The 24,959-nt window shown below is 44.5% G+C and overlaps 2 protein-coding genes across 3 annotated transcripts in view; one reads left to right on the top strand and one right to left on the bottom strand.

The window, feature by feature from the left end:
• Positions 1 to 24,959, bottom strand: part of KIF5C (kinesin family member 5C) — a 147,908-nt gene that overhangs the window by 99,531 nt on the left and 23,418 nt on the right. For both annotated transcript variants that reach the window (XM_027589084.2, XM_027589085.2), the window contains exon 2: positions 386 to 476. In XM_027589084.2, coding sequence (XP_027444885.1) covers positions 386 to 476 — 91 coding nt within the window. The remainder of the gene's footprint in view (positions 1 to 385; positions 477 to 24,959) is intronic.
• LOC113919633 (60S ribosomal protein L36-like) lies at positions 5,877 to 6,167 on the top strand. The gene has a single exon (XM_035726610.1). It carries the CDS (start codon positions 5,877 to 5,879, stop codon positions 6,165 to 6,167), a length of 291 nt encoding a protein of 96 aa, XP_035582503.1.

Here is a 24,959-nt window from a genome sequence, read left to right as displayed (position 1 = left end):
GCCAAAAATATACAACTGGAGCATCAGAAATATATTTTTGTCTCCTACAAAGTAAAAAGGAGGCCTTATACCTACAGCAGTATTTTAAAACCATTACAGAAATAGTGTGACCATAGCTTTTAAGCTTCTAGGTGGCAGAATAACTCTGCCAAAAAGGTGGCAAAAGAATAAAGAAATTTCCTTGGCGAGGAGGTATAGAGAGGTTCAAGAACTTGCCTGACATCATAGCAAATCAGGGCCAGAGCTCGGGCAATAATTCAGTGTTTCCAATTAGCAGGCCTCTGCTTAGAGTCAAGGCACATTGATTCCTAGGCTGCAAATATCACTTAATAATGTTTTCAATTACTCTGAAAGGCCCAGGAGGAAATAAAGAAATAGCACTTACCTTTGACAATTTGCTTTGCACACGCATTGTAAACCTGCTCTTGGGTCGTGCTGGGAGGCAGCACTCTATCGAAGACATATGGCTTCCCTTGCTAAAAAAGACGAAACGAAAGGGCGGAGAAAACACATTAGAAGTTTAGGTATAAAAAGCACTAATAGTAGTTAGACCACAGGCACTAAATCACAAACCCTATCCTTGAAGGCAGTTCCATACCAAGACTAGGGAATTATTACAGTGCGAACACACACGTATGATGGGCATATATGGTTTGCACATTGAGAATCTGAGAAAGAAAAAAAAAAGGTTTTTTTTTTGTTTTTACTTGAAACACTTTTTCTGATGAAAAGTAAGCTGAAGCTTCATCCATTCATTTACTTTTTGAGAGCTTCCTTTGAACCAGGGACTAGACTAGCGGCTAACCAAATCAGAAAACAGTCCGGCCTACAAAGCATTCACTCAAGTGTGGCAGAAAGCTAATAAACAAGAAAGCAAACACCAGGGGGACTACAAAATGCCTAGGTATAAAATAATGAGACAGAGGGGATGATGGAGAGAGCAAAGCAGGCCTCCCTGAGGAAATGCCAGTTAAGTGGATCTTTAAAGGATCAGAAAGACTGAGGCAAGTGAAGAGCCATGGAAGAACATAGAAGACAGCGCAGAGGGTAGAGCACACAGGAAGGGGTCTGGAGTGTTTAAGGAACTAGAGGGTGGCACAAAAGGAGGTGAGAAAGGAAATCAGGAGCCACTTAATGCAAGGCACAGTTAGCTAAGAGAACGTGCTTGGATTTTATTCAATGGGAAGATGCCATGATCAAATTTAAGATGCTGCTCTTCATAGCAAGATATTACTGCTTTGAATCCCAAAGAATTCTAGTGTTTTCTTCATGTGTATAAGTGATGCCTTAACTGGGTGGAGGCCTCCAAGTCACAGAGGGCTCTTCTGTACAATAAAAATAAATCAAGTGACTGCCCCAGGTGTAGGATCTTGGGGTTTGGTCTGACACTGGGCCATGTGCCATTCGAGGAAGTAACTGTCAGAAAGGAAGGGAAGAAACTCTGCCCTGGTCTATGTGAGCCCTGACCCCTAACCACTCAACGTTCACCAAGGAGTTATTGGGCATTTACGTGCCAGGCACAGTCCTGAGGACCATGGAAGGCGGAGGCTGAGATAGACACGGCCTCTCCCCAGGGAGAAACCACCCCCCCGCAACAGTGCCTTCTTCCCACCATCACCACCCAGACAAGGGGTGGCCCTCCCCCTGCCCTTTCCCACAGCCCGATCCACCCAGGCAGCCCCTCATCTTCATTTTCCCCTAGTGGTTAGAGGGGATGGCAGGAAAGGGGAAGGAAAGAGGAGAGCCCAGAGTCTCCTTCACTCCCATCCTGCACCTCCTACACGTGGCTCAGACACCAGGACCCTTTACCGCAGGACAGTCCTGCCAATGCCTCACAAAGATAACTGCTCATGAGAGATCCAAGGACAAGGCTTGTTACATCCTATAACCTTCACGCAAAAGTACACAGCTGTCAGACTGGCGTGGCGTTTTACTCATTCATGACTGTGGGTAGTGCAGCACATAGGTAAGGTCCTATGCTTCAGGTGTTATGTTTGAGATTTTAGTCTCTGAAAATGGGATTGGGCCAACCAGGTAAATGAGCTACTTCCACAGTTTGGTCCTAGAAGAAATGGAGAATTCTGAGGTACCATAAAAAAAAAAACTTTTTAAGTAGGCTCTACACCCAGCATGGAGCCCAACATGGGGCTTGGAACTCACGACCCCAAGATCAAGACCTGAGTCAAAATCAAGAGGTGGATGCTTAACTGACTGAGCCACCCAGGTGCCCCACGATTTTATTTCTATACAAAGCAGCAGAGTCAGTCATTTTATTAAACTTATGGAAAGAGGTTATTTTCTGATGTTTTGTTCTCAGCAAGTCTCATTCAATTAGTGAACCAAGTACTTGGTTGAATAACCAAGAGAACATTTCTCACCACTATCTATTGCCAACTATCAGCCCACTACACTCTTATTAGCTTTATCTATTCATCAAATTAACTAAATGTCAATAAGGTAAAAGGTTAGAATAAACATTTACAGAGTTTGCATAAGTATTTGTCATCCATTGAACCTTCTTAAAAGAAACTGCAGCTTTGCTTAATTTCAAACAAATCCATTATTTCTCCAAACTTGGTAAGAATCACCAAAATAAACCATCTTGTTTCCAGAACAATCATGCTTTGGGTTTTGGAGAACATGCACTTAACTACAGCAGGGAAAATGGTAGGTAAATTGTACAAAAAACAGAGGACTCCCCAACTTTGCCCTTCAACCTAAAATGTTTGTTGGAGTACATTATATGTTCACTTGAAGAGAGGCAGAAAGCAAGAAATCTCTACTACTCATTTAAATAATATCATTTATCAAGTGACAAACAGATAATACAACAATTTTCCATAAGCTGAAGTTAACTCCCAAACAGAAACTGCCTTCAAGAAAAGATAAAATTTAGAAAATGATTTGTTCTGAGACTTCTCATCAGGACTGGACTATAAGGAAGTTAAAAAGTGTTTTTGTCTTTTCATACACTGAGTTGGCTATATAGGCTTTTATTTTAAGTGAACCTTCGACACTTGAAATTAAAATTGAGAATTAAAATTTAGTTACAGATTATTTTCCAAGAACTGATTTGTGGCCTAGCCATGCGAGCTATATATACAACTGCCATTTAACAACGACAACAACAACAAATTACTCTTTGCTACTTTGGTAATGGTATGAAGATCTCACAAACCCTGAGAGACTTCAGCAAACCCCCTCTCCCCTGGTCCCCAGGAGACAAGAGTCTCCCCGTTTCTGATCCCACTGTGGCTGAGGGTTTCTGTGGACCAGCATTGGGCCCAGCATGCTCTAGCTGTCACTAAATATGCAGCTACAGAATACATCTTTCAACTAACATTTTAATACGGGTGCAGAGTGCTAACACTTGAAACTGAATGATGAGGGCACCAATTACTCCTAGAGACACTTCACTTTCCAGGCACCTATTCAGCACATGGTTCTCTGATCTCTCTGGCTCCTCTCTGTCAGAGTCCTTTGCTGGTGTCTCTTTCCGACTTCTAAACGACGGTGTATCCCAGACTCAGACACCTCAGCCTCCTCTCTGTCTACGTTCTTGACCTTCACATAATTTAAATGAGCATTTCAGACTTCAAATCTCATCCACGCTCCAGATTCAGATACTCAATCACCCACTGGACATTGCCACTTGGATTCCATTAGCTATATAAAACTTAACTGACCAAAAATGAATCATCCAGTGCTCCATATCTGAGTAAGAGACCAAAATCATCAGGTATGTCCCGTAAATTCCATATCCCAAGTATGTCCCAAATTGATCGTGTTTCATCATCTATACCACACAACCTCAGCCCACACCACCATGGTTTCTCATCTGGACAACAGCTATAGTCCCCTCACTGGTGTCCTTGACACATTCTCGCTCCTAACAATCCAGTTTCCACTTAGCAGCCAGACTGAGCTTTCTAGAACTGTGAATCAAATGATATCAAATGCTCCCTTAAAAACCTCCACTGGCTTCTGTTCGACTAGACCCTCTTCACCCCCACGTCCCTGCATTCTCCTCTGCCTCACTACAATGTAGCCCACTGGACTCCTTTATTCCTTGGCTTATTCCTCAGTGTATTCCATGGCTCGGGGCCTTTGCTCTTCACTTCCTTCCCCTTCAAATTCTCTCACTGCAGATTTTCATTTGGTTCACCAGACATCTTCATTTGGCTGTTTCTTTATCACCCTTTAGATGTCAACTCCAATTGCTCCTCCTTTAAGGGCTTCCATGCTCCTAACTAAAGCAGCCCCAGCCCCATCCTGGAATCACTCTCTATCACATTACCCTATTCGGTTTGCTCCACAGCAATTAGTGTGTGATGTATTCTCAACCAATCGAATGGACCACTACAATTAAAGCATTTACGCAGCGAAGGCAGAAGCCATATAAATCCCAAGAGCTCACTACATGGAGGCAAACCTGCTGCAATTTATGAAAGGAATCTGGACGGGACACGCACACTCCATATACATTACAACTGGAAACGAAATAGCCCGGTTTTGCCACAAAAGCCTCCACAGAGAGTGGCTAATTGCATAAGAGCAGTCTAACTAAATAACTTACCAGGATCACAGGCAAAAAATTACAGCAGATGGTTCTTACATTTTTATAGTTCAAATTAAAAAAAAAAAAATTCAAACCACTTCCTATCAAGTTGTTGAGAGCAAAGTGTCCATGAACCATACGGCCTGCCTCTTAATTCATTTGACCCACCATTACCCAACAACCGTTCCCCAGCCTGGAAGGAATATTACTCTGGGAGATAGAGGAAAGTGAAAGACCCACTTCAACCTTTAGAAGATGGGCACCAGGAGCGATGTTAAGGAAATGGAAATTAATTACCCAAGAAGAGATAATGGAGAAGTAATCTAATAATAATCTCTAAGACCAACCAAGGGCTGAAACCAAAGGTGCCCAATGATTTGAATGATTTTTCTCTATCGTTACTAAGAAAGAAAGACACAGGGGTAAAAAAAAAAAAAACCCTTAAATTTCCACAGCAAGATTTAAACTCGCTCTGTGGAATTATCTTTAGACACTGAGGAGTATTAGGAAGAGGAACAGATTTCTGAGAACAATCATTCAGTCTCTGTGCCCGGTGTCCACATGACTTCCTTCTTGAAAGTACAAGAGATGACAAATTCTTTCTGTCTCTCCAGCCTCTCCTGGCCACCTTCTCAGTGCCGTCTACCAGCACCGTCACCAACCACTACCCACACCGTCACCAACCACTACCCACACCGTCACCAACCACTACCCGCACCGTCACCAACCACTACCCGCACCGTCACCAACCACTACCAGCACCGTCACCAACCACTACCCACACCGTCACCAACCACTACCCGCACCGTCACCAACCACTACCCGCACCGTCACCAACCACTACCCACACTGTCACCAACCATGATGATCCAAATCTTTTTCTGTTTTATCTCATTTCCTTTTCACAGTAGCTCCATGAGGTAGATGTCACTATTCCCATGCCACAGACTGGAAAACTGAGGCCCTTTGGGAAAATAACTTGAAGTCTCTGATTTCAAGTGTTCTTCCTTCACACCAGGCTGTTTCCCTAAGCAGCTTATGATATACTGGAAAAGTAGGAGACACACCAACAGCAGATGCTTAGGACTAATAGGATAGATTGAAGTGAAGTGATTCATGAGGTGACAAAAGTCAGAGACCCCTACTCTAGCCTACAGTAGTCAAGGAAATGTTGGCCATGAAGGTGGGACTGACATGGAACCGCTGAGGAAAGAAGGGCCTAGGATCAGAGACGAAGGGCAAGGCTGGCAAGAGCACTAGTAGGCACGCACGTGGCACAGAAGGAACTACGAGGAGGAGCCCGTCAGAAGCAGCAGTCATGGCTCTGTGCCGCCCTACGGCTGCGGGTCTCAACAAGGGTCACAAGGTGACCGAGAATATGAACAAGCCAAGGCACAGCCACTGCCACAGGCGCCTCACCAAGCGCACGAAATCCATGCAAGACACGATGCGAGAGGTGTGTGGCTTCACCCAACAGAAGCGGTGGGCCATGGCGCTCCTTGAGGTCTCCAAGGACAAGCATGCCCTCAGGTTCATCAAGAAAAGAATGGGGACACACACTTGTGCCAAGACGAAGAGAGAGGAGCTGGGCAACGTCCTGCAGCCATGAGGAAAGCGGCAGCCAAGCAGGGCTGAACCCCTCCCCTCTGTATGTAATAAGCCTTTCGTGGAAGTTGGGGCCTTTGTGCTGGTCTTGGGAAAGAGGGAGGCCCCCTCCTGCCAACATCCTTCCTGAGGCACAGTGGTGAGGGGCATGGTGGCACACACAGAGATGCAAGCAACCAAGCAGTACTGGACATGGTTTTCAATCCTAATTAAAGAGTTCATACATGCGAGGGAAAAACAAAACAAAACAGGCCAAAGACAAACAGAGCCTAAGAAAAGGCATGAGTGAGCACGTGAGAGACTTGGGATGAAAAGGTTGGAAGTTATTAAGAAAAATTCTAGAATTTTTCAGAGCCTTGAAGTCCTTCAAGGTCAGCCCAACCCAACATCGTGTTTTACAAATAAACAAACTTGAGGTCAGGAGAGGGTAGATGGCTTGCAGAAAGTCACCCACAGCCAATTAGGTAGGGAGCAGATCTGTACCCTGAATCCAGACCTCCTGGCTCCCTATCTAGTGTTCTAAAAGTTCTGGCTTTAGAATCAGTTGCTCTCCCTGAACATCAAAGAAACAACATGCATGAGCCTCTGGAGTTTTGTTTTTCCTGCATTCTTCCCAATCAATTCTAAATTATTTCCAAGCACACAGTTGATTAGTTCGTTGAGCGAAGAGTCATTGCTGTGAGAACCAGAGCAGTAATGCAGGGGAACGAGAATCACGGCCTCTCGGAGTTAATAGGGACCCTACAAGTCAGCCCTTCCAGCCTCCTCTCAGTGCGCAACTCCCGTCTCCACAAGCCCTCACCAGTGACGATGAGCTCTTGAAACTCAACTGGCTCCAACTGCTGGAATGTTGTGTCCTTATATTGATTTAAATCTGCCTCCCTGAAGCATTAGACCCGGCACCGTCCTCCAGAACAAGACAGACCAAGGCCCAAGAGACCTGCCTATGTCAACATCATTGCTTTGTTTCATTTTGGGAGCTGTGTTCATTGTCTAAATCTTTTTTCTCTCATCTCAGAGAGAAAAAGAAGGACAGATGTGCTTCCTTCCTAAAAGTTGTGTGCGTTTGTCCTGATTTGAAGGACTCCAAAGGTGTCCAAGGTTAAGACATCACTAAAACATTGTATTAGTTTGCACAAGGAGAAATTAAACTCTGAAGGGCTTTGGTAACAACCTGAAAGAATGTTTCCAAAACATTAACTAAAAAGCAGGAAGTCCTTGGGTTAATGTTGATACTCATTTTTTATCAACACAAATATCATGCCAAAACAAGTTTTGTTTTGTGTTATTATATTGAAATGTAATTCACATACCATAAAATTCACCCCTTTAATAAAAGGGTACATTCTGTGGTTGCTGGAATCTTCACAAGATTTGACAACCATCCCCACTATCTAATTTCAGAACATGTTCATCACCCCAAAAAGAAACTGGGTACCCCTTAGCAGTCACTCTCCATCTTCCTAAGCACTTGTCTTTATAGCTTGGCCTCTGTTAGATATTTCATATAAATAGAAGCATATAACACGTGGCTTTTGTGACCAACATTTTCTTTCACTTAGTATGTTTTTAAGGCTCATCCATATTGTAGCTTTCACTTTCATGACTGAATAATATTCCATTACACAGATTAACCACATTTTATGTATCCATTCATCAGCAGGATGGACATTTGGGTTGTTTCCACTTTTTGGCAATTATGAATGCTGCTATGAACATTCATATACAAGTGTTTATGTGGACATCTGCTCTCATTTCTCCTTTCACTTCATATACCCAGGAGTGGAATTTCTGGGTCATGTAGTAACTCTATAGGAATTAACTTTTTGAAGAACTGACTGTTTTCCAAAGCAGCTGCACCATTTTACATTCCCACCAGCACTGTATGAGTTGCAATTTCTCCACATCCTTGTTACTGTCTTCTTTATTATAACCATCCTAGTGAGTATGAAGTGGCATTTCTTTGTGATGTTGATTTTTTTATCAGGAGAAGTTGGTTTTGTTTGTTTGTTTGTTTTGAGAGAGAGAGAGTGGGAGGGAAGGAGGGAAGAGGGAGAGAGAGAATCTTAAGCAGGCTCCATGCCCAGCGCTAAGCCTGACTCAGGGCTGGATCCCACAACCCTGAGATCATGACCTGAGCCAAAATCAAGAGTCGGATGCTTAACCGACTGAGCCACCCAGGCGCCCCTCATGAGTTTTTATAATTGACACTTAACACATCATTAAAATTTATTTCAACATAAAACATGGATACAGAGATGTTTCTAGGCATTGTAAGACACTGTTGTACTGCTGTCTTAACATGTACAAAGTGGTCCAGATGAGGGAATAATCTCACGGAAACTATAAATTATACATACCCATGTGCTTTAGGAACGAGAACAGTGGACTAGAAGGAAAGGGCGTATAAAGGGATTTATGATAGGGTTTCTGTGCTCCTCACTCCAGTAGCTAATACTGAGTATTGTCCAGGAAGGCAGCATACCAACATATGGTGTAAATGAATTCACATAAACATGGGTATAACTCCCACCTCTCTGAGGCTCAGTTTCCTCATCTGTAAAATGGAGCCAATAAGATCCACAATTCAGTATTGTGAAAATTAGATATATTCAGGCAAAAAAAATGGATCTACTACAGTGCCCAACATTCTAGAAGATGCTTAAGTCATGGTCAGTGTTATTCTGTAATAAAAAGTTTAGACCAATTTATACCAGGTTTACACCAAACTCAGAAAGCAGTGACCCCTTAAAGGAAAGATTACTAATAAGTGATAATCACTCACAATGTACCAGCGCAAAGACTTGGCATCCTGAAGCCCGTACAACACCCTAGTGCCAAATCACACCTCAAGCATCTCCAGGCCCCTAGGTCTGTAACTCATAAGCTCAGCTCCATGAGGCCTTTAATTTCTGAGGGTCCTAGCAAAATTAACTATTCCATGGTTATCTTCTGTACTCTAAAAATAAATAAAATTTTAATGTGTAGCCATAAATACTGTTTAGGAAAGGTGAGGAGCTATGTCTTGTGCAGGTACTCACTGACTCACCAACTCTGCTATTATAGCTTTGGAGCCTTCCAGAAACTGCTGTGATAACACCAACTGTAAACATGAAGCAGATGTCCTCTAAATCTTCACCATTTCCATGCAGGCTAGCCTGACCTCCACTACCTGCATGCATCTCTTTGCCGGAGGCCTTCTCTGGCTGCAAGAGCCCTCCCTGTCTCCTGATGCAGGCCAGAAGGACAGACATCCCAGGTGGGGGATGAGAATGGTCAGCAACAAGTAAAGTTTCTGAGACACTGAAGAAATACAGTGAATAATGGTTTCCTCCCCGCCGCCCCACCCCCCGACTCCCCAGCACTGTTTTATGGTGTCTTGCCACCCTAACCTCCTTGGTGCTCATCTGGCAGGCCTTAATCAGCAGCAGCAGCAACAGACTTTTACTGAGCACCTACTTGGTACCATTATGTACAAGGTACTCTGCTAGGCCAGGGCCTTCATGAGCCTGTAGCAGCCTCATGCAACGACTGATCAGAGTGGGGGTAAAAACTCTAGCTCCCTTTGAGGCATGTATTCCAAACTGGCTCCAGAGCTCCTCTTGGGCTGAAACCCTGTTGCCCATGGTAGTAACTTGCACGAGGACACATACTATATTGGCTTCCTGTACTTCCCTGCCTCATTTCTCCACTCTTCTTCAGTGTCTCTTGGATTCACCTCCCCGAGAAACCTGCACTTGAATCCTTGTCTCGGTGCCTGCTTCTGGTGAAGCCCAAAGTAAAACAAAATCCTAGACATTTTGCTCTTTCATTCAGTAGTTCCTAAGAGAGTCTGGATGTGTTGAATCACTGTCAAATATGGAGCCATCACACTTGGTTGAAATCCAGACAAGGGGGTGAATGGAAATCGAAATCCCTGTTAAAAGTCTACAAGCTGTGGGCCTAGGACACTCATGTGGAAAAAAGAGTGCCTTTTTCTCCATAAAAGGGTGCTGATCACTTGCCAAGTCTTGGGCCCATGGGGCTACTTCTGCCCGGAATATTACCAATTTCCAATTTACACAAAGGAGAACTACAGGCTCATGAAGGCCCCGGCCTAGCAGAGTGCCTTGTACATAATGGTACCGAGTAGGTGCTCAGTAAAAGTCTGCCGCTGCTGCTGCTGCTGATTAAGGCCTGCCAGACGAGCACCAAGGAGGTTAGGGTGGCAAGACACCATGCAACAGTGCTGGGGGCTGGGGGTGGTGGTGGGAGGAAACCCTTATTCACTGTATTTCTTCAGGGTCCCAGAAACTTTACTTGCTGCTGACCATTCTCATCCCCCACCTCCAAGATTTCAGCAGTCATGGAGTCTCACAGGGTCTTTCTGTACCCCTTCACTCCTCTTTACCCCACCACCCACCTTCCCATTTATCTGAGGCTGGGCTGCAAATTCCCAAAGCAGAAAAAACTCCGCTGTGCACAACCCATACCTGGCAGTGACCATCCGTTTATCCCCAACACTGTTATATCTTGTCCCGCGTCCACGAATCTGCCCATGTCCAGATGTAGTCTCACGATGAAGACCTCCAACATTCTCCTCCCCGCTCTGCTGCCTGCCCACACCTCTGCCAGGATGACTCTGTAACTGAGGATATAAACCCTCAGCCAGCACCGGCCCCAGACGTTCCCATCCCCCTCCCCACACTGGCTCTGCGCCCCAAGGAAGGCAGCTGGTGCCAGTTCCAGCCAAAGCCAAGGCTGCTCCCAGGAGAGCCTATAATGAAACCGAAGAAGCAACAATTGGCTTCTACCGAGTTGCCACAGTGATGCCAACCATGTCTCAAGAATGAACAAAGGCAGCACAAGAGAATGAATCTTGTAAACCTTCTTCCTGCAGGAAACCAGGCTAAAATTCTTTCTTTTCTGCCAAATGTCCCGCTGCGTGGACACACAGGCACCATCAGGACCGCAGACAGCCATGAAAAAAACACTCTGGGAAAGCGAACTGCCCAAGTGATAATGAAGAAATTCAGAATTATTGCCTGGCTAACAGGCAAAATGAAGACACAAGTGTTACTTCTGTTCAAGAAATTAATGGAATCTGTGTTGCAAAAATAAGGTGCTTATTTATAGGTGATTTTCATGTCATATCAAAATATAATGACCTCCCCCCACCCCCCGCCAGTCTTCCCCATTTAACTGCTCTGTGTCCTAATTTGACAAGATGCAGGGATTAGTAGATTGAGTCAGGGAAACTGGTTCTAGTCCAGCACCTCGCCCCTCATATATTGTCACCTTAAACAATTTGCCTATTTTTCTGGGCCTCCTCCTCTCTATAAAGGGAAAGACTGGATCTTTCCGGCTCTAATGTGCAATAATAATGTTCTAAGATTTTCCCCATAAGAACAGCTCCAGTCTTGACCACATATCAAACAAGAGAAGGTAAACTTTAAACTGGCGTGAGCTCGATGTTTTACATACTTAGGAGAAATGAGTAAAAATTGCTGCTATAGGTTTTTCCGCAGATCTGGTTTTCTGCCAAGTCAAGACTGAAAAAAAAATCAAACTTTCCTCACTAGAAAGAGAGTGTAAAGCCGTTCCACGGAAGGTAGAATGTAGGACTTAGTTTGCCAAGTGGAAGATAGCACAGAAAACTCCAAGCCCTCTTTCTGGGACACATCGCCCCGGGGGCAGCTTCCTGGCACAGCCCTGTGCCATCCAGTCAAATTATCATCCTGCCAACCTCTCCCAGTTAGGCCGAGACGCACAGTGGCATCTCCAAGAGGGAAGCCACATGGTGGCACAGGCAGTGTCTTCCCTTTAGTTAAAACGTGAAATATAAAACTTTTGCCCAGGCTTTCACTTGGCTAGGTATGGTGCATACAGAGGCTTCTGATAAACATGCACTGCAAATATTTACTACAAATAGAACTAATATTCTATTAATTCTTTTTCACTCTTCAGAAACAGCTTATAGAATTCTAATTTTCCCATGTATTGGACCACAGTTTTGCTCTTATGGTATGTCCAGACCCCTTGTCTCCATTTGTACCTCATGATTTTACAGGCTGGGTGGGAAAATTAGCTTCCCTTTCTGGGAATGGAGAGTCACTTCTCATGAGCATGTAGAAGGCAACAATTTGAGCTGACAGTAGGATCCAGAATTTCTGGTTCCCAGCCAAGCCTTCTACCCATAACACCATATTGCATCTTGTCATTGATCCTCCAAGAACATATTTTAACTCTCAACCATAGATTTTCTAAGAACTCCATACATTTGGGTTTAAAACCTGATGCAGTATAAACCCAGAGTGCGATGGTGGGCTTTTACTTATTACTAATAAAATAACTCCCACAAAACACAGGACAAAAAAATGTCCCATAGAGTAGAATAATTACATTAGTGCAAATCAGCAACAGTCATCAAGTTCAGCATAGCTATGTCACGTTTGGTGTTCAAAGTGTCACCCCCATTGGATGAGAGTACACCAGCACCATAAAAGGACTACTGATACAAACCCGAAATAGGCCTTCACCAGCCAGCTAAGTCTAGGATGGATAGGCTGGAACTCAGGATACACAGACGCAAGCATCCCAGTCCAATGAGCCTCTGTCCTCATCCAGGAGAACCAAATTTTGGTCCATAGGGGCAGAGGCAGATCGCTCAACTGACAGATGAAGTACTTGGGGCACCAAAAAACAATTTTTTTAAGATCTGTTGTTGTTGAATTCAGCCACAATTGTGTAATCAGAAAATCTAGAAGAAGCTTTCTTAAGTGTAGCTGACATAGAAGCTTTGCATCTTTTAAAAGATTTTAAATTTTACTTGGAGGACCGGGCACCATATTTTTCAGTGCTTAAGGTACTGGAAGGGCTGGGTGGGCACAAACAAGGTAAGAGTGGATGAGCAAAATCTCCCCACACTTCTGCCTGCCCTGCCCGTCATTCCCGACTTGAAGTTCCACCCTGTGAACCTTTAATGGCTAAGACAACAGAGACTCTGGCTCTAGAAGGCTAACTGTCATCAGAAATAGCTCTTGTCTGTTGCCAGGAGCAGCACTTAGCTTATCAGATTCATTAGTTAATAGAACCCAGATAAACCAATTATTCATTTCAGCGAAGAGTGTGTGTGTGTGTGGGGGGGGGGGTATGTGTGCTGGGGAGAGGGAGGGAGTGGAGTTCCCCGGGCCAGTAGGGAAAATCAGGGTGGCAGGGAGACGGCAGCAAAGCCAAACGCCACCTCCTTCACATCCAGCCTAGGAGGGACCAGCAAAAAAACTGTTTAAACCGATTACTCCAAACAGCTATCGCTCAACTATCCAGGGTAATAACTGGTTAATAGGCACCCACAACTCAGTTAGCTGACGGGCTGCTTCCTGATACCTTCTCCCTTGAGAAGGGAACCCTGTGTTCATCAGTTCTCACTCTATTTCCTTTCAATACCTCCCTCTTCATAAGCATGTTTTAGGAAAAGGAAGGAGTCTGTGTTTTCTTCCGTGAATGTTTTCCTGTGTCCTCCCTCCGACTATCGCCTCTCTCTGCCTTCTTTGTCAAACTACCCGGAAGTCGGTTTTGTCCCTACTTCCTCACCCCTCCACCCCACATTCTGCCATCCAATTTTTGCCCTCATTCAGCTGCTTTCTTAGAGGGCTCCGCAGCCTCTTAATTACCAAATCTTAAGACCTCTGACAGCCCACAATGTCCTCAAAATGTAAAAACCAGTTAGAGCTACACACCAGCCCCGCCTGTTGAAATTCTGATGCGCTGTCTGTCTCCCAGGCTTCACTCTGCTCAGCCTCTTCCCTCCTGACTCCTCCTCCTTCTCCCCCTGACACCAGTTCTCCTTGCTGCCAACTCCAAATAGAGAACAGACCCGCCCTCCCTCTTGTTGAGCCCCTTCTCTCCTCTGCAGCTTCCTCTTCTGTGCTCACCCCCATAGGAGAGCTCAAACACTCCTGTACTTTCAGCCATAAGCTGTGTGCAGAAAATGCCAAGTCCGTCTCTAACCCTGAGCCCCCAAACCCTGTTACCAGCTGTCTGATTAAAACCTCCACCTGGAGGTCCCCACATACCCCAAACAATGCACGTCGCGGAGAGAGCTCACTGCTCTCTTCCTCCTCCACCTCTTCCAAACCACCCACCTCCGTCTACCACTGTCACCAGTCATCTAGGCTGAAAAGCGCAAGCTACCTTGCCCACAGCTCTCCCTGACCACCATCACCCAGTCGCTTCCAGAGTCATGGTTCATTTATTTGGTCTATCTCTTGCCTGGCATCTCAACTACCCTTACCACTTTTCACCTAGACTTCTGCAAAAGCCTTGTAGGGGTCTGCTTATCTCTTCTACCTCTATTCCACATCCTTTGCCAAATCCATCTGGCTTTGACCCAATTCCTAAAGACGGCACTCAACCATTTGCTAAGATGCCCTACTGTACGTATGCCCTGCAGATAGGTGCCTTCCACAGTGCGGGACCTACCAACCTCCCCTCCCAGACGAATCCTTCCCTACCCAACACCCCAGCATGTGCTTGCAGTGACGTCCATGCATCCACCTCACTGCTCTAACTGTTCTCATGGAATGGCATATTGATACCTTTACCTTGTTATCTGTCACAACACTACCTGGTCTTTAGGCCTCATGCCAAATGTTATCTCTCCCGAGATAAAGGCTCTTCTTGAGCCTCTCAAATAGATGTCATTTCTCTCTCTCTCTTTCTCTCAACTTCTGTGGCACTTTGATACTCTGCCAGGAGGACTCTGACACAAACTACTCCATATTATAGTCATCTGGAAGCAGCATGTTATGGAAAGAAGTTAGGATCCAGGGCCAGAGATTGGGGCAGGAGAGGTATAATATATTCGAATGACTCTCCTGCCAGACACTATGATTTTCCTGGGTCATCACATAGATTTCTCACAACTACTCTCTAACGTTAACTACCACTCTTTACATTTTACTAGTGACAAGGTCAGGCTCAGAGAGGTCCCTGACGAGCAAAGGGTCATGAAGCCCATATTACATTTGCTTCATGTGATGGAAGTGAGAACCAACAAATAGAAGGCATATAAGGAGTGCATGTCTGGCTCAGTCAGTAGAGCATGCGACTCTTGATCTCAGGGTTCTGAGTTTGAGCCCCATGTGGGGTGTAGAGGTTACTTTAAAAAATAAAATAAAGTCTATAAAATGCTATTCTTTTAAAATGAAAAGCATACAAAGATCATTTTACAAATTGCAAAGTACTCTACATGGATTTGTTATTAACATTATAACTTATCTTACCCTTTTAGTTACTTTTTAGTTAGTTATTTATTTTTAGATGTTCAGTTATTTATTTAGGACATGTTTTCTATCTTATCCATATTTGGATTCCCTACAGCATCTATGACAATTATTAAAAATGCTTTAAAAAATAAAAATGATTAAACAGTTGTTTAATTAAATTGAATTCCTGATGCCATGGCTTGAATTAATAGTATTTTGAAAATTTCCACTGCAAAATAAGAGTTCCCATTTATTGAGGAGGTAAGTGCATGTGCCAGGCATAGAATAGCTCTAATCTCTGCAGCAATGATGGAAGGCTTGGGTTATTGTCCCTGGTTTACATATGGGGAAGTAAGAAAATAGGATAGCAAGTGACAGTCACACAGCTAACAAGCAACAGAGGCAGGAGGATCTTATCTCCAAGCTCATGATTTCCTGCCATCCCACACTCCGGACCACAGGGTCCAATTCGCACAGACGCCCTCGAGATCCAAAAGGGTTTCTGCATCAGCGGTGATTCCTGTCCCTTACGAGCCCAGAAACATCACTTTTTTTCTTATACATGTGAGCACTGAGAGCTCCCCTCTCGGATTCCACTCAATGTCACCACAACCTCTTAAACACTGGTATAACCAGCACTCTCCTCCACACAGCTGAACATATTTCATATATCCTTAAGGTTTTTGTTTTAATTCCAGTTAGTTAACACACCGTGTTCTATTAGTTTCAGGTGTGCAATATAGTGATTCAGCAATTCTGTGCATTACTCAGTGCTCATCATGGTAAGTGTACTCTTTATATTCTTACAGATTTAGAGTTTCTCTTCTCACTGCTTTATTCAGTGAATACTGATAGAACCCTTCATGTGCCAGGCATTCCTCCAGACACTGGGAACACAAACGAGACGTGGGTTCCTGTTTCTGTGGAGCTTCCATTCTAACAGAGTGGGAGGAGACAGGCAGTAAGCAACCAAATCATAACATAATTTCTGCTAGTGTTGCGATGTGATGAAGTGAGGAGGGTCAGGGAGGAGGGTTCTGAGCCTGTAACATCAGAGCGCAGGCTTGGAGTTCTGCCAGCTACAGGAAGAGCAAGGGGCAGAGTGCTCCAGGTAGAGGTGACATAAAAAGGGCCGCCTTGAGCTAGGAAATTGCTAGAAAGTGGGCTGGTATATCTGGACATCGCAAGGAGCAAGGTCTATGAGGTGATGGAGGAAGAGCCAGGCAGAGGCCTAGTGCTAAAAAGCCCTGTCATCCATCCTGTAATACACTTTTAAGCAAAGGAATGGCCCAATGTGGCTTCTCTTTCTAAAGTATTACCCTAGCTGTTCTGCGAGGACTTGGTGTTTGGGGAGGGAATGGGAAGACAAACAGGGAGGCCACTCAGGAGGTCATTTAGGAGTCCAGAAAGACAAGGGGCAGCCTGGACTGCGGAACGGGCAATGCAGATGGAAAGAAGAGGGTGGTTGTGAGGTAGAGTCAGGAGGTGGGCCCATGCCACAAACAGAGATGACAAAGAAGCACACGATGAAACCCCACAATTGTCCATGAGTCTGACACGCGGATCTCCATACCAGGGTCACATGCCACATATTGCCTACTGAAGTCAACCCAACAAGGCTGACCAAGACAGAAAGACCTATTTATCTTTATTCTCAAAACACTCTTAAGAGATTGCCTCTCCTCCTCTGACCTCCAAGGTAAAGTATGCCAACTGTGGAGTCATCCGAGTAGTCCAGAAATCAGGGCAAAGAGAGAGCCCGAGGCACAGAGTTGCTCATGCCCACATCTTTCATCCCCACAACTATCCTGTGGAAATGGTGCCAAAACCCCCATATGACAGGGACAACAGTTTCCCCAACATCACTCAGTCGGTAGGTGACAGATCCACAATGGAGCCCAGATCTGTCTGACCGCAATGTCCATGCTCCTTGAACCACACCACGTAGGAAATCAAGAGACTCCACTGCACAGACAATGGAATTCACAATGGCTGGAGTGACCAGGAGTTGATAACACCAGCTCCTGAAACCACCCAGGGTTCTGCTCCTTAACTACAGTTTCTCCCTCTATTTTCAAAATTTTCTAGGCAAAAATACTTTCATTTATTTACCATATAATGATTGGTGGTCCCTTGTGTCAGGCAAACTGCTAGATCCCAGCAAACCAAAAACGAGAAGAACACATTCCCTAAGTACCGAAAGTCCAGAGTCTGATAGGGGAGGCAAAGAAGCAGCAAGGAAAGGTGGCTTTTCACTCCTTGGTCCTTTAAAACTTTGTAAAGGCTAGGGTTAAACTGACACTAGAAATTTGACTGATATTTTCAGGGACTTCATTGCTTTTATGCCACATTGGCTTCATTATGTAGATAACTTCACAGATTCATTCCATTTTATTATTCTGTAAGAGGACTAATAAAAAAAATGTGTCAACCTAAAAAATGCGAAGTTTCAGGCAAAGTAACTCTTTTCTATTTTAAGCAGCCTTCAGAATGTTAGCAGTGCTAATCATCAGCACCTCACTAGACAGTTATGACCAATTCTAAGTGTAACGTGGGAAATGGTAGGAAAAGAAAACACTATCAGCTACTAGAACCGGGTACACTGGGGAGTACCCTGCAAAAACTGCCTCACAGAATCTTCAGACAACCCCATGGAGTAGATAATATTGGGACACCCATTTTACTAAAGGTGGTTAAATGACTTGCACAAGATTACCCAGTGAATAAGTGTGGGATAAAACAAGAGCCCAAATTCTTTTTTTTTTTTTTTTTCAAGATTTACTTATTTATTTGAGAGAGAGCCAGGGGAGAAGCAGAGGAGAGGGAGAGAAAGAATCCCAAAGAGACTCCCCGCTGAGTGCAGAGCCCTAAGTGGGGGCTCAATCCCACAACCCAGAGATCCCAAACCGAGCCAAAATCAAAAGTCAGACACTCAACCAACCGAGCCACCCGGGTTCCCCAACAAGGACCCAAATTCTTAATGCCTGTTCTGTTCTGCTAAGGCCAGGGTGGTTCTTTAAGATGACTGAAGGGTTAGAAATAAGAAACTGGATTGATAGACCTAGCTTTGTTTTGTCTGGAAGGAAAGAATCTTGGAGGGTTATTAATTAAAACATATTCACGGTATTTTTTAAAATAAATTGAGACAGCTGCTCTCCATCTCCCCAGAGGACAGAAGAAAAGGCTTCCACCCTCAGCCTGGCAGATGAAGATAAAAATGAGATAAGGAATGTCCAGACAGTGGGATCTTGCTGGACCCTGGGGAGTCCTGGTGTCCCTAAAATTGTTTGCCAAACCACAAATGCCTCCTCTTAACCCTACTCTTTCTTCAAGGGCCATTTCAAATCCCACTCACTGGTAAGTCTTTTTTATTTTTTTCTGGTTATTTTCTGTCTTTGAGAATATATGTCTTTTCCCCAGTTGAGTGGCAACTCTCTCGAGGGAAGGAGCCGGGACTTACCTACCCGCTCTGTCTCCAAAACATTTCTTTGGAAAATGAATTTGCATAGTGATTCCACAAGTAATCGTCTGAGCTGCCTTGAAAAGTCTAATTTTCAGCCTGGTAAACACTAGAACGCTTTTCCAGATCAATTCCATTGACCGTGGGCAATGCTGAAATAAAAGAAAAGCCAGGCCAGCCAAAACTTTTAAGGGAAATGGTAGCAATAGTAACTAATTAGGTTGGAAAGATATGAGACAGAGACAAGGCAAACGACTTCTGTCTGGAGACCATGAGGTTGATGTGCAGATGAACCTAATGACAGGAAATTACCTTTATCTTAAGAGAGACTGCTGAGTGGCTCCCACCCCATACGCAGCCTACATCTCTAACCATTCAACTATCCCTGCCCTGAACTACACAGTAGGATGCGAGGGATAGTGATCTCTACACCTGCCTCCTTCTGGGCCACCTGAGCCACAAAAGGCAGCTCCACATCTGTCAACTGCTCACCTTTCTCTCCCCGACCTTCCATTGGTGCCCACAGGCCAGGATATGAGGTCAGGAAGCTCTGGGCTTAGGGCCACACACACAAAAGGACTTTCCTTTTCTCCCTGGATCAGATGTGTCCCAAAGGACTTATGATCCCAATGGCCACTCTGTTCCCACATGCTCCATGTCTGACTTAGCCTGGGACACAAACACATGGGCACAGCAATCAGACAAGAAGCCACCTCAGCCCTCTCGGTTAATGGGCAAAGCCTGGGGTCCAGTCGTCATGTAGTGAGCTGGGCCATGCACTCAGTTCCACACATGGGTGCATGAGTACCTCCGGTGTCTGAAGCCCAGGACCTTCACAACAGACAGCTAGTGCCTTGAGTGAAGCAGAGCAAGCTGCCTCTCCCAGGCCATTTCTTTGAGGAGAAGGTAGTCTCTGTGACACCAGGGGAGGAGACTTCCCACTTCCCCCTGAAGGCCGATAAGCCCCTCTTCAGGGAACAACTCTCTCTACCATGCTTCCTTAATTAAAGGAGCCTCCCCAGACAGCACCTGAGGGCCTCAAACAGGTGGCTTCCCTCTAATTCCCCTTCCATGGGTCTGAAGGCCGCTGCTACTTCATTGTCCTTCTCCGTTTCCAGCAATATCACACTGAAAGCCACCCCTCCCTGCGGTAAGGCAGGTAGGTTCTGAGGTTCTCCCTCTCCAGGCTCCCCCTCCCCAGGCTCCCCCTCCCCAGGCTCCCCCTCCCCGAGCTCCCTCCCCCTGAATTCCCCCTCCCCAAGCTCCCCCCCTCCAAGCTCTCCCTCCCAGGGACTTCCAAATGATCAATGATCCCGTGTTTGCTTTGATCCCCTTGGTCTCCACCTTCACAGCCATTTGCTTCCCTCTAGGCACTAGGACTTGCTCTCCTCCCTCCTTTTCTGCTGAATTATTTAAACATCAAGAACTAGATAAAATTTACTTGCAGAATCGACTGGTGGGAGAAGAGGTGACTTCCTGCTGTCTCCTCTGTCCTTGCTCCTTTCTCTTTGTTCTCACCACCCTCCACAGCCCTCACTTTGGCTCCATCTAACCCAACCCCTCTCACACACACCTTTGCCAATTCCTCCTCCACTGGCTAAAAACATGTGCACATTTTTGCTATTCTAAAAAACAAAAAAACCTCCCGTCCCCCTTGTTTCTACTTCAACTATTCACCAGGCTTTGGCGGGGGGGGGGGGGGGGGAGTATAATAAAGTCCTTGCTTCCTTCCCCTAACTCATTCCTTTTGCTGAACTGGTGGCAGCAAAGACCCCACTGTGGTCCCATCCAGCAATGCCAACAGCCCCCACCCCCCGCGTCCCCCCCCCAGTCACTGCTATACTGTGCTCTTTGCAGCATCCGCCCCTCCTGCCCACCTCCCCCTTCCAGGAGGCTCTGTCCTACAGCTCTGCCTTCTCCTGGGGGCTGCTGCGGGCTCTTACTCTCTTCTTTCTGAACGCTGGCCTTCCCTGGGGAAAAGCTTTTGTTCCCTGTCGCTCTCTCAACCACTGCATCCCCATCACAGTTTTTGCCATCACCCTGGACCGTCCACAAACTCTTGCTTTAGCATTTTTCTTTAAGTCAATTCATTTTTCCTTAAATATACTTTCAATAAAACTTCCACATTACTATGATCGGTGAAAAGTTAGCATCACATGCTCTAAGAGAAGGCACGAAAAATAAATACAACAAAAACAAAGCAATAGGAATGAATTCTAGCTAGACACCACTGCCTGCCAAGGGCTCCAAATCTAAGATCCGTTCTTTTCTTTTGTTAAAAGGTAAATTCCAAAGTATTAGAGATTAAAGACTAGCACCAAATGGAGGCTTTCTCTGTGACAGAATAAGAAGGACTGAAAAGGGAATAAAAAGGAAATAACTTGTCACTATATAATTCAATGTCACCTAAGGCCATGTTTGTGTGCTGCCTAAAATTGTCAACAACCAAGAGAATTTTCCAACTAAATACAAGGATTAGCTCTTACTCCTCTATGGTTCTCTTCAGGCGACTCACAGTTATGACTTCTTCAATGGTTGACCACATTTCTTAGCTCCATTCTACCTGTCCTTAGAAAATAAGATCATAGACGTTAAATTGAAACCAGGTAGACAAAAAAAAAAAAAAAAACACTGGAAATGGCAGAATTAGTACAGAACGCAGCAATTCACAAAGGCTAGAGCCCAGATCCACCCTGGATAGGGCTACCCAACAGTGCTCGAGCCTGGAATGTGTCCAGAGACTGCCCATCAGTGACATCTAATCAATCAGTAATACAGAATATGACAGCCAACATCTGAAAAGTTTACACGCCGAATGCTGCATTAGACACCCCTATGTATATATGCCCTGCGATCTTCACAATACCCTCATTAGGTTGAGGCCATTATTATTTCCAATGTGAGAAAACCAACGTTTAGAGAAGTTAAGGAACGGGCCAACAATTTCCAGTAAGCAGCAGATCCAGGATCTGCACCAAGTGTATCTGAATCCAGAGCCCGTGCTCTTAACTCTTCTGTGCCCCTAATGCTGAGAACAAAAAGCAATTTTAAGCCTCACAGACCTCAAAATAATAGCCTGCTGCTCTGAAGCACAATTAAGACAATGGGTTGACACAACAGGAAAACCGTTCAATATGTAATTAAACATAATTACTAGTGTCCTCTAATTGTTTGGGAAAATAAGTTTCTCCCCCTTGACAAGCTATAATTCTGGTATGTGCTGAGAGAAGGTTCAAGTCTTTGCTTCAATCTGTGTATCTGTGGCACATGCATAGATTACTGGTCGAATTTCACGGTGGATACTAGAGTCATTTAAAAATATCTTCAATATGTAACTTAAGAGTCAAATAAGCTAGGACTCAGAAGGATCTTAACCATCCTGCCCAACCCTTTATTTGGAGAAATCAGAGCCCAGAGAAGGAACTTCCCAATGACATGCAAGTTTCTGCCTTTTACTCAAAGAAGGGCTCAGTGAACCTCACTAATTAGACAGGTTAAGGTCAGGCTGCCAAAAGCTGAAAACCTGGCTTCACCACTTAGCAGCTGTGTGACCTTGGGCAAGATACTTAACCTCTCTGAGCCTGAGCCATGAAGATCATAATAGTAACCATTGCATTGGGTTTGTGAGAATTAAATGAGTTAATATATGTAAACAGAACACTACCTGGATACGTGGCATCTGATCAATATGTAGTCATTAAAACTGCTTTAAACAGTAAGCCACCTTTGTATAACAGGCCTTGGAAATACTCCAATGTACTCATCAGGGCTGCAAAAACAGTAATAAAGATGTGTTCTCATCTGCTGAGGAGCCATCGGAGGAGATCTCCCATATCTACTGCACAGAGCTCAAACTATGAAGCAAAGAAGCTTAGCCAAGGTTCTTTTAAGGATGGAGAGAACACAGAAATTAAACCTTAGTGCACTGTATTGTGCTATTTAAACTCTGCAAAGTTTGGGGCACCTGGGTGGCTCAGTCAGTTAAGCATCTGACTCTTGATTTCAGCTCGGGTCATAATCTCCGGGTCGTGAGATAAGCCCAATGTCGGGATCCAAGCTGATCACGGAGCCTGCTTAAGATTCTCTCTCTCCCTCTGCCTCTGCCCCTCCCCACTGCGCTCTCAAGCTCTCTCTCAAATAAATAAATAAATAAATAAGCTCTGCAAAAATGGGCTGCAGTGCCAGTAGCCATACTCTTGTGGGTAGACTTGTTTATTTGAATAATCATGTTTCCAGACGAGAGAGAGAGAGAGAGAGAGGGAGGGAGAAAGAAAGAAAAGAAAGAAAGAAAAGAAAGAAAAGAAAGAAAAGAAAGAAAAGAAAGAAAAGAAAGAAAAGAAAGAAAAGAAAGAAAAGAAAGAAAAGAAAGAAAAGAAAGAAAAGAAAGAAAGAAAGAAAGAAAGAAAGAAAGAAAGAAAGAAAGAAAGAAAGAAAGAAAAGTGCAACATGAGCAAATATTTATTGAGCATATACTTAGTTAAAAAGCACTCGGCACTCTATGAGATACAAAGAAATTTAGAGTAGGGTAATCTAAGGCAAGTTTGGCAGATATCTACAACTATGCCCACTTCTTTATTATACCCCATGGCAGATATCACTAAAGGATCACAGCACACTTGCCCACACAGCCCAAGGACAGCTTAAATACGGCCTTCAAATTCTCAACACAGTGCTCCAAGAAGCTACTTCCAGTCTGTACGCATTGTGTTTCAGGGGATAACGGTATAAGCAGGCAACCCAAGAGGAAGGCATGGGACTAAAACTCAGCAGGAGCCAAGAATTATTTTTACTTGGGTTCTTTTGACAAGACATTTGCATTTAAACAGCTAAGAATATAATACAAAATACATCTTGTGTGTGTTGTAAGGGAGAGAGTCAAAGCATGCAAGTAACAATACACATAAGCAATGTGAGATGTTCTTTTTGTAAGGCTCTTTGCTGGAATACACAAGCACTCCGAAACCATTTTCATTCTCCCCAGACTCCCATAAAAAAATTTGGTAGCATATTCATTTGAAAGGTAAGAAATGTAAAGGGAAAAGGTAAGAAATGTGAAGGAACAGAGACTGCAAGGTACTTATTAAAGATGTCCTGCAGCTCGCAGCCATCTCAGCCTTGCTCCTTGTAAAGTCAGAGGAGAACCCGGGACTCAGAGAAATGAAAAAACCTGAGGAGGAAGAGGAGTCCAAGAAGACAAGCAGTGCTTCTGCTTGGCCTACCAACCACAAAAGGCACTGCCCAGTCTGCATATAGAAAGGAGGCATTGAAATGAGGGGAAAGAGGGCGAGGATTTGTGTCATGAGCAATCCTGACTTTTGGAAAGCCCTGGTGAGTTCAACGAAGAGGTCGCCTCCGTGTAGAGCCCACCCCCAAGAAAGGCAAGAAGTAATAGATCCTATTTAATTCAAGTCAGAAATGTTTACAAAGTATCCCTTGCTTACATTTGTTCCAAGTATTCTAGTCTCTGGAGAGGATGCTGACCCTTTAAGAAAAGGCTAATACTGAGGCCATTATCCAGATGGCATATGATGCTTCCTCCGAAGTACCAAAGAGATTGATGGGGAGAGTTTTCCAGAAGCAAGGAGGTGGCAAGCCGGGAGGGAAGGAGAGCCATGTTGGCTGACAGGAGCCTGCTATGGGTGTGCCCAGCATGGGGGTGTCTTAGCCTAAAACCTCCTTAGTACTGTTTCAAAGTGTTACCTTTTTATTTAATTTTTGAGTAAGAAATATGTTTACATGGTTCAAACACCAAAAAGCATAAAAGGGTATACAGTGAGAAATCTCCCTCCCTGCCCTCCATTCCATTCCTCTCCAGCTCATAGGCCAACTACTGCTATGGGTTTCTCACCCGTCTTCCCAGAGTTCTCTGTACATACAGAAGCACACTGAGATTTTTAGTTTTCTCCCTTTATGCCATAAAAGATGACATGATATATACCTGTGTTCCACCTTGCTTGTTTCACTTAGTGTATCTTGAAGATCTTTCCATATATTAGTACAAAGAGAGCTTTCTCACAATAAATCTTTTTAACTTGCATGTAATAAATGCAATCTGAAGTATTCCTCTAAATGATTTTGACAGTCATGTACC

This window comes from Zalophus californianus, chromosome 3 (assembly GCF_009762305.2).
Source record: "Zalophus californianus isolate mZalCal1 chromosome 3, mZalCal1.pri.v2, whole genome shotgun sequence".
In the NCBI taxonomy this organism is placed as follows: Eukaryota; Metazoa; Chordata; class Mammalia; order Carnivora; family Otariidae; genus Zalophus; species Zalophus californianus.
This window is presented reverse-complemented; position numbering and strand designations above follow the sequence as displayed.

What these genes read in the sequence shown, in the direction of transcription:
- LOC113919633 (XM_035726610.1), top strand. Translation starts at nt 5,877, where the DNA reads ATGGCTCTGTGCCGCCCTACGGCTGCGGGTCTCAACAAGGGTCACAAG.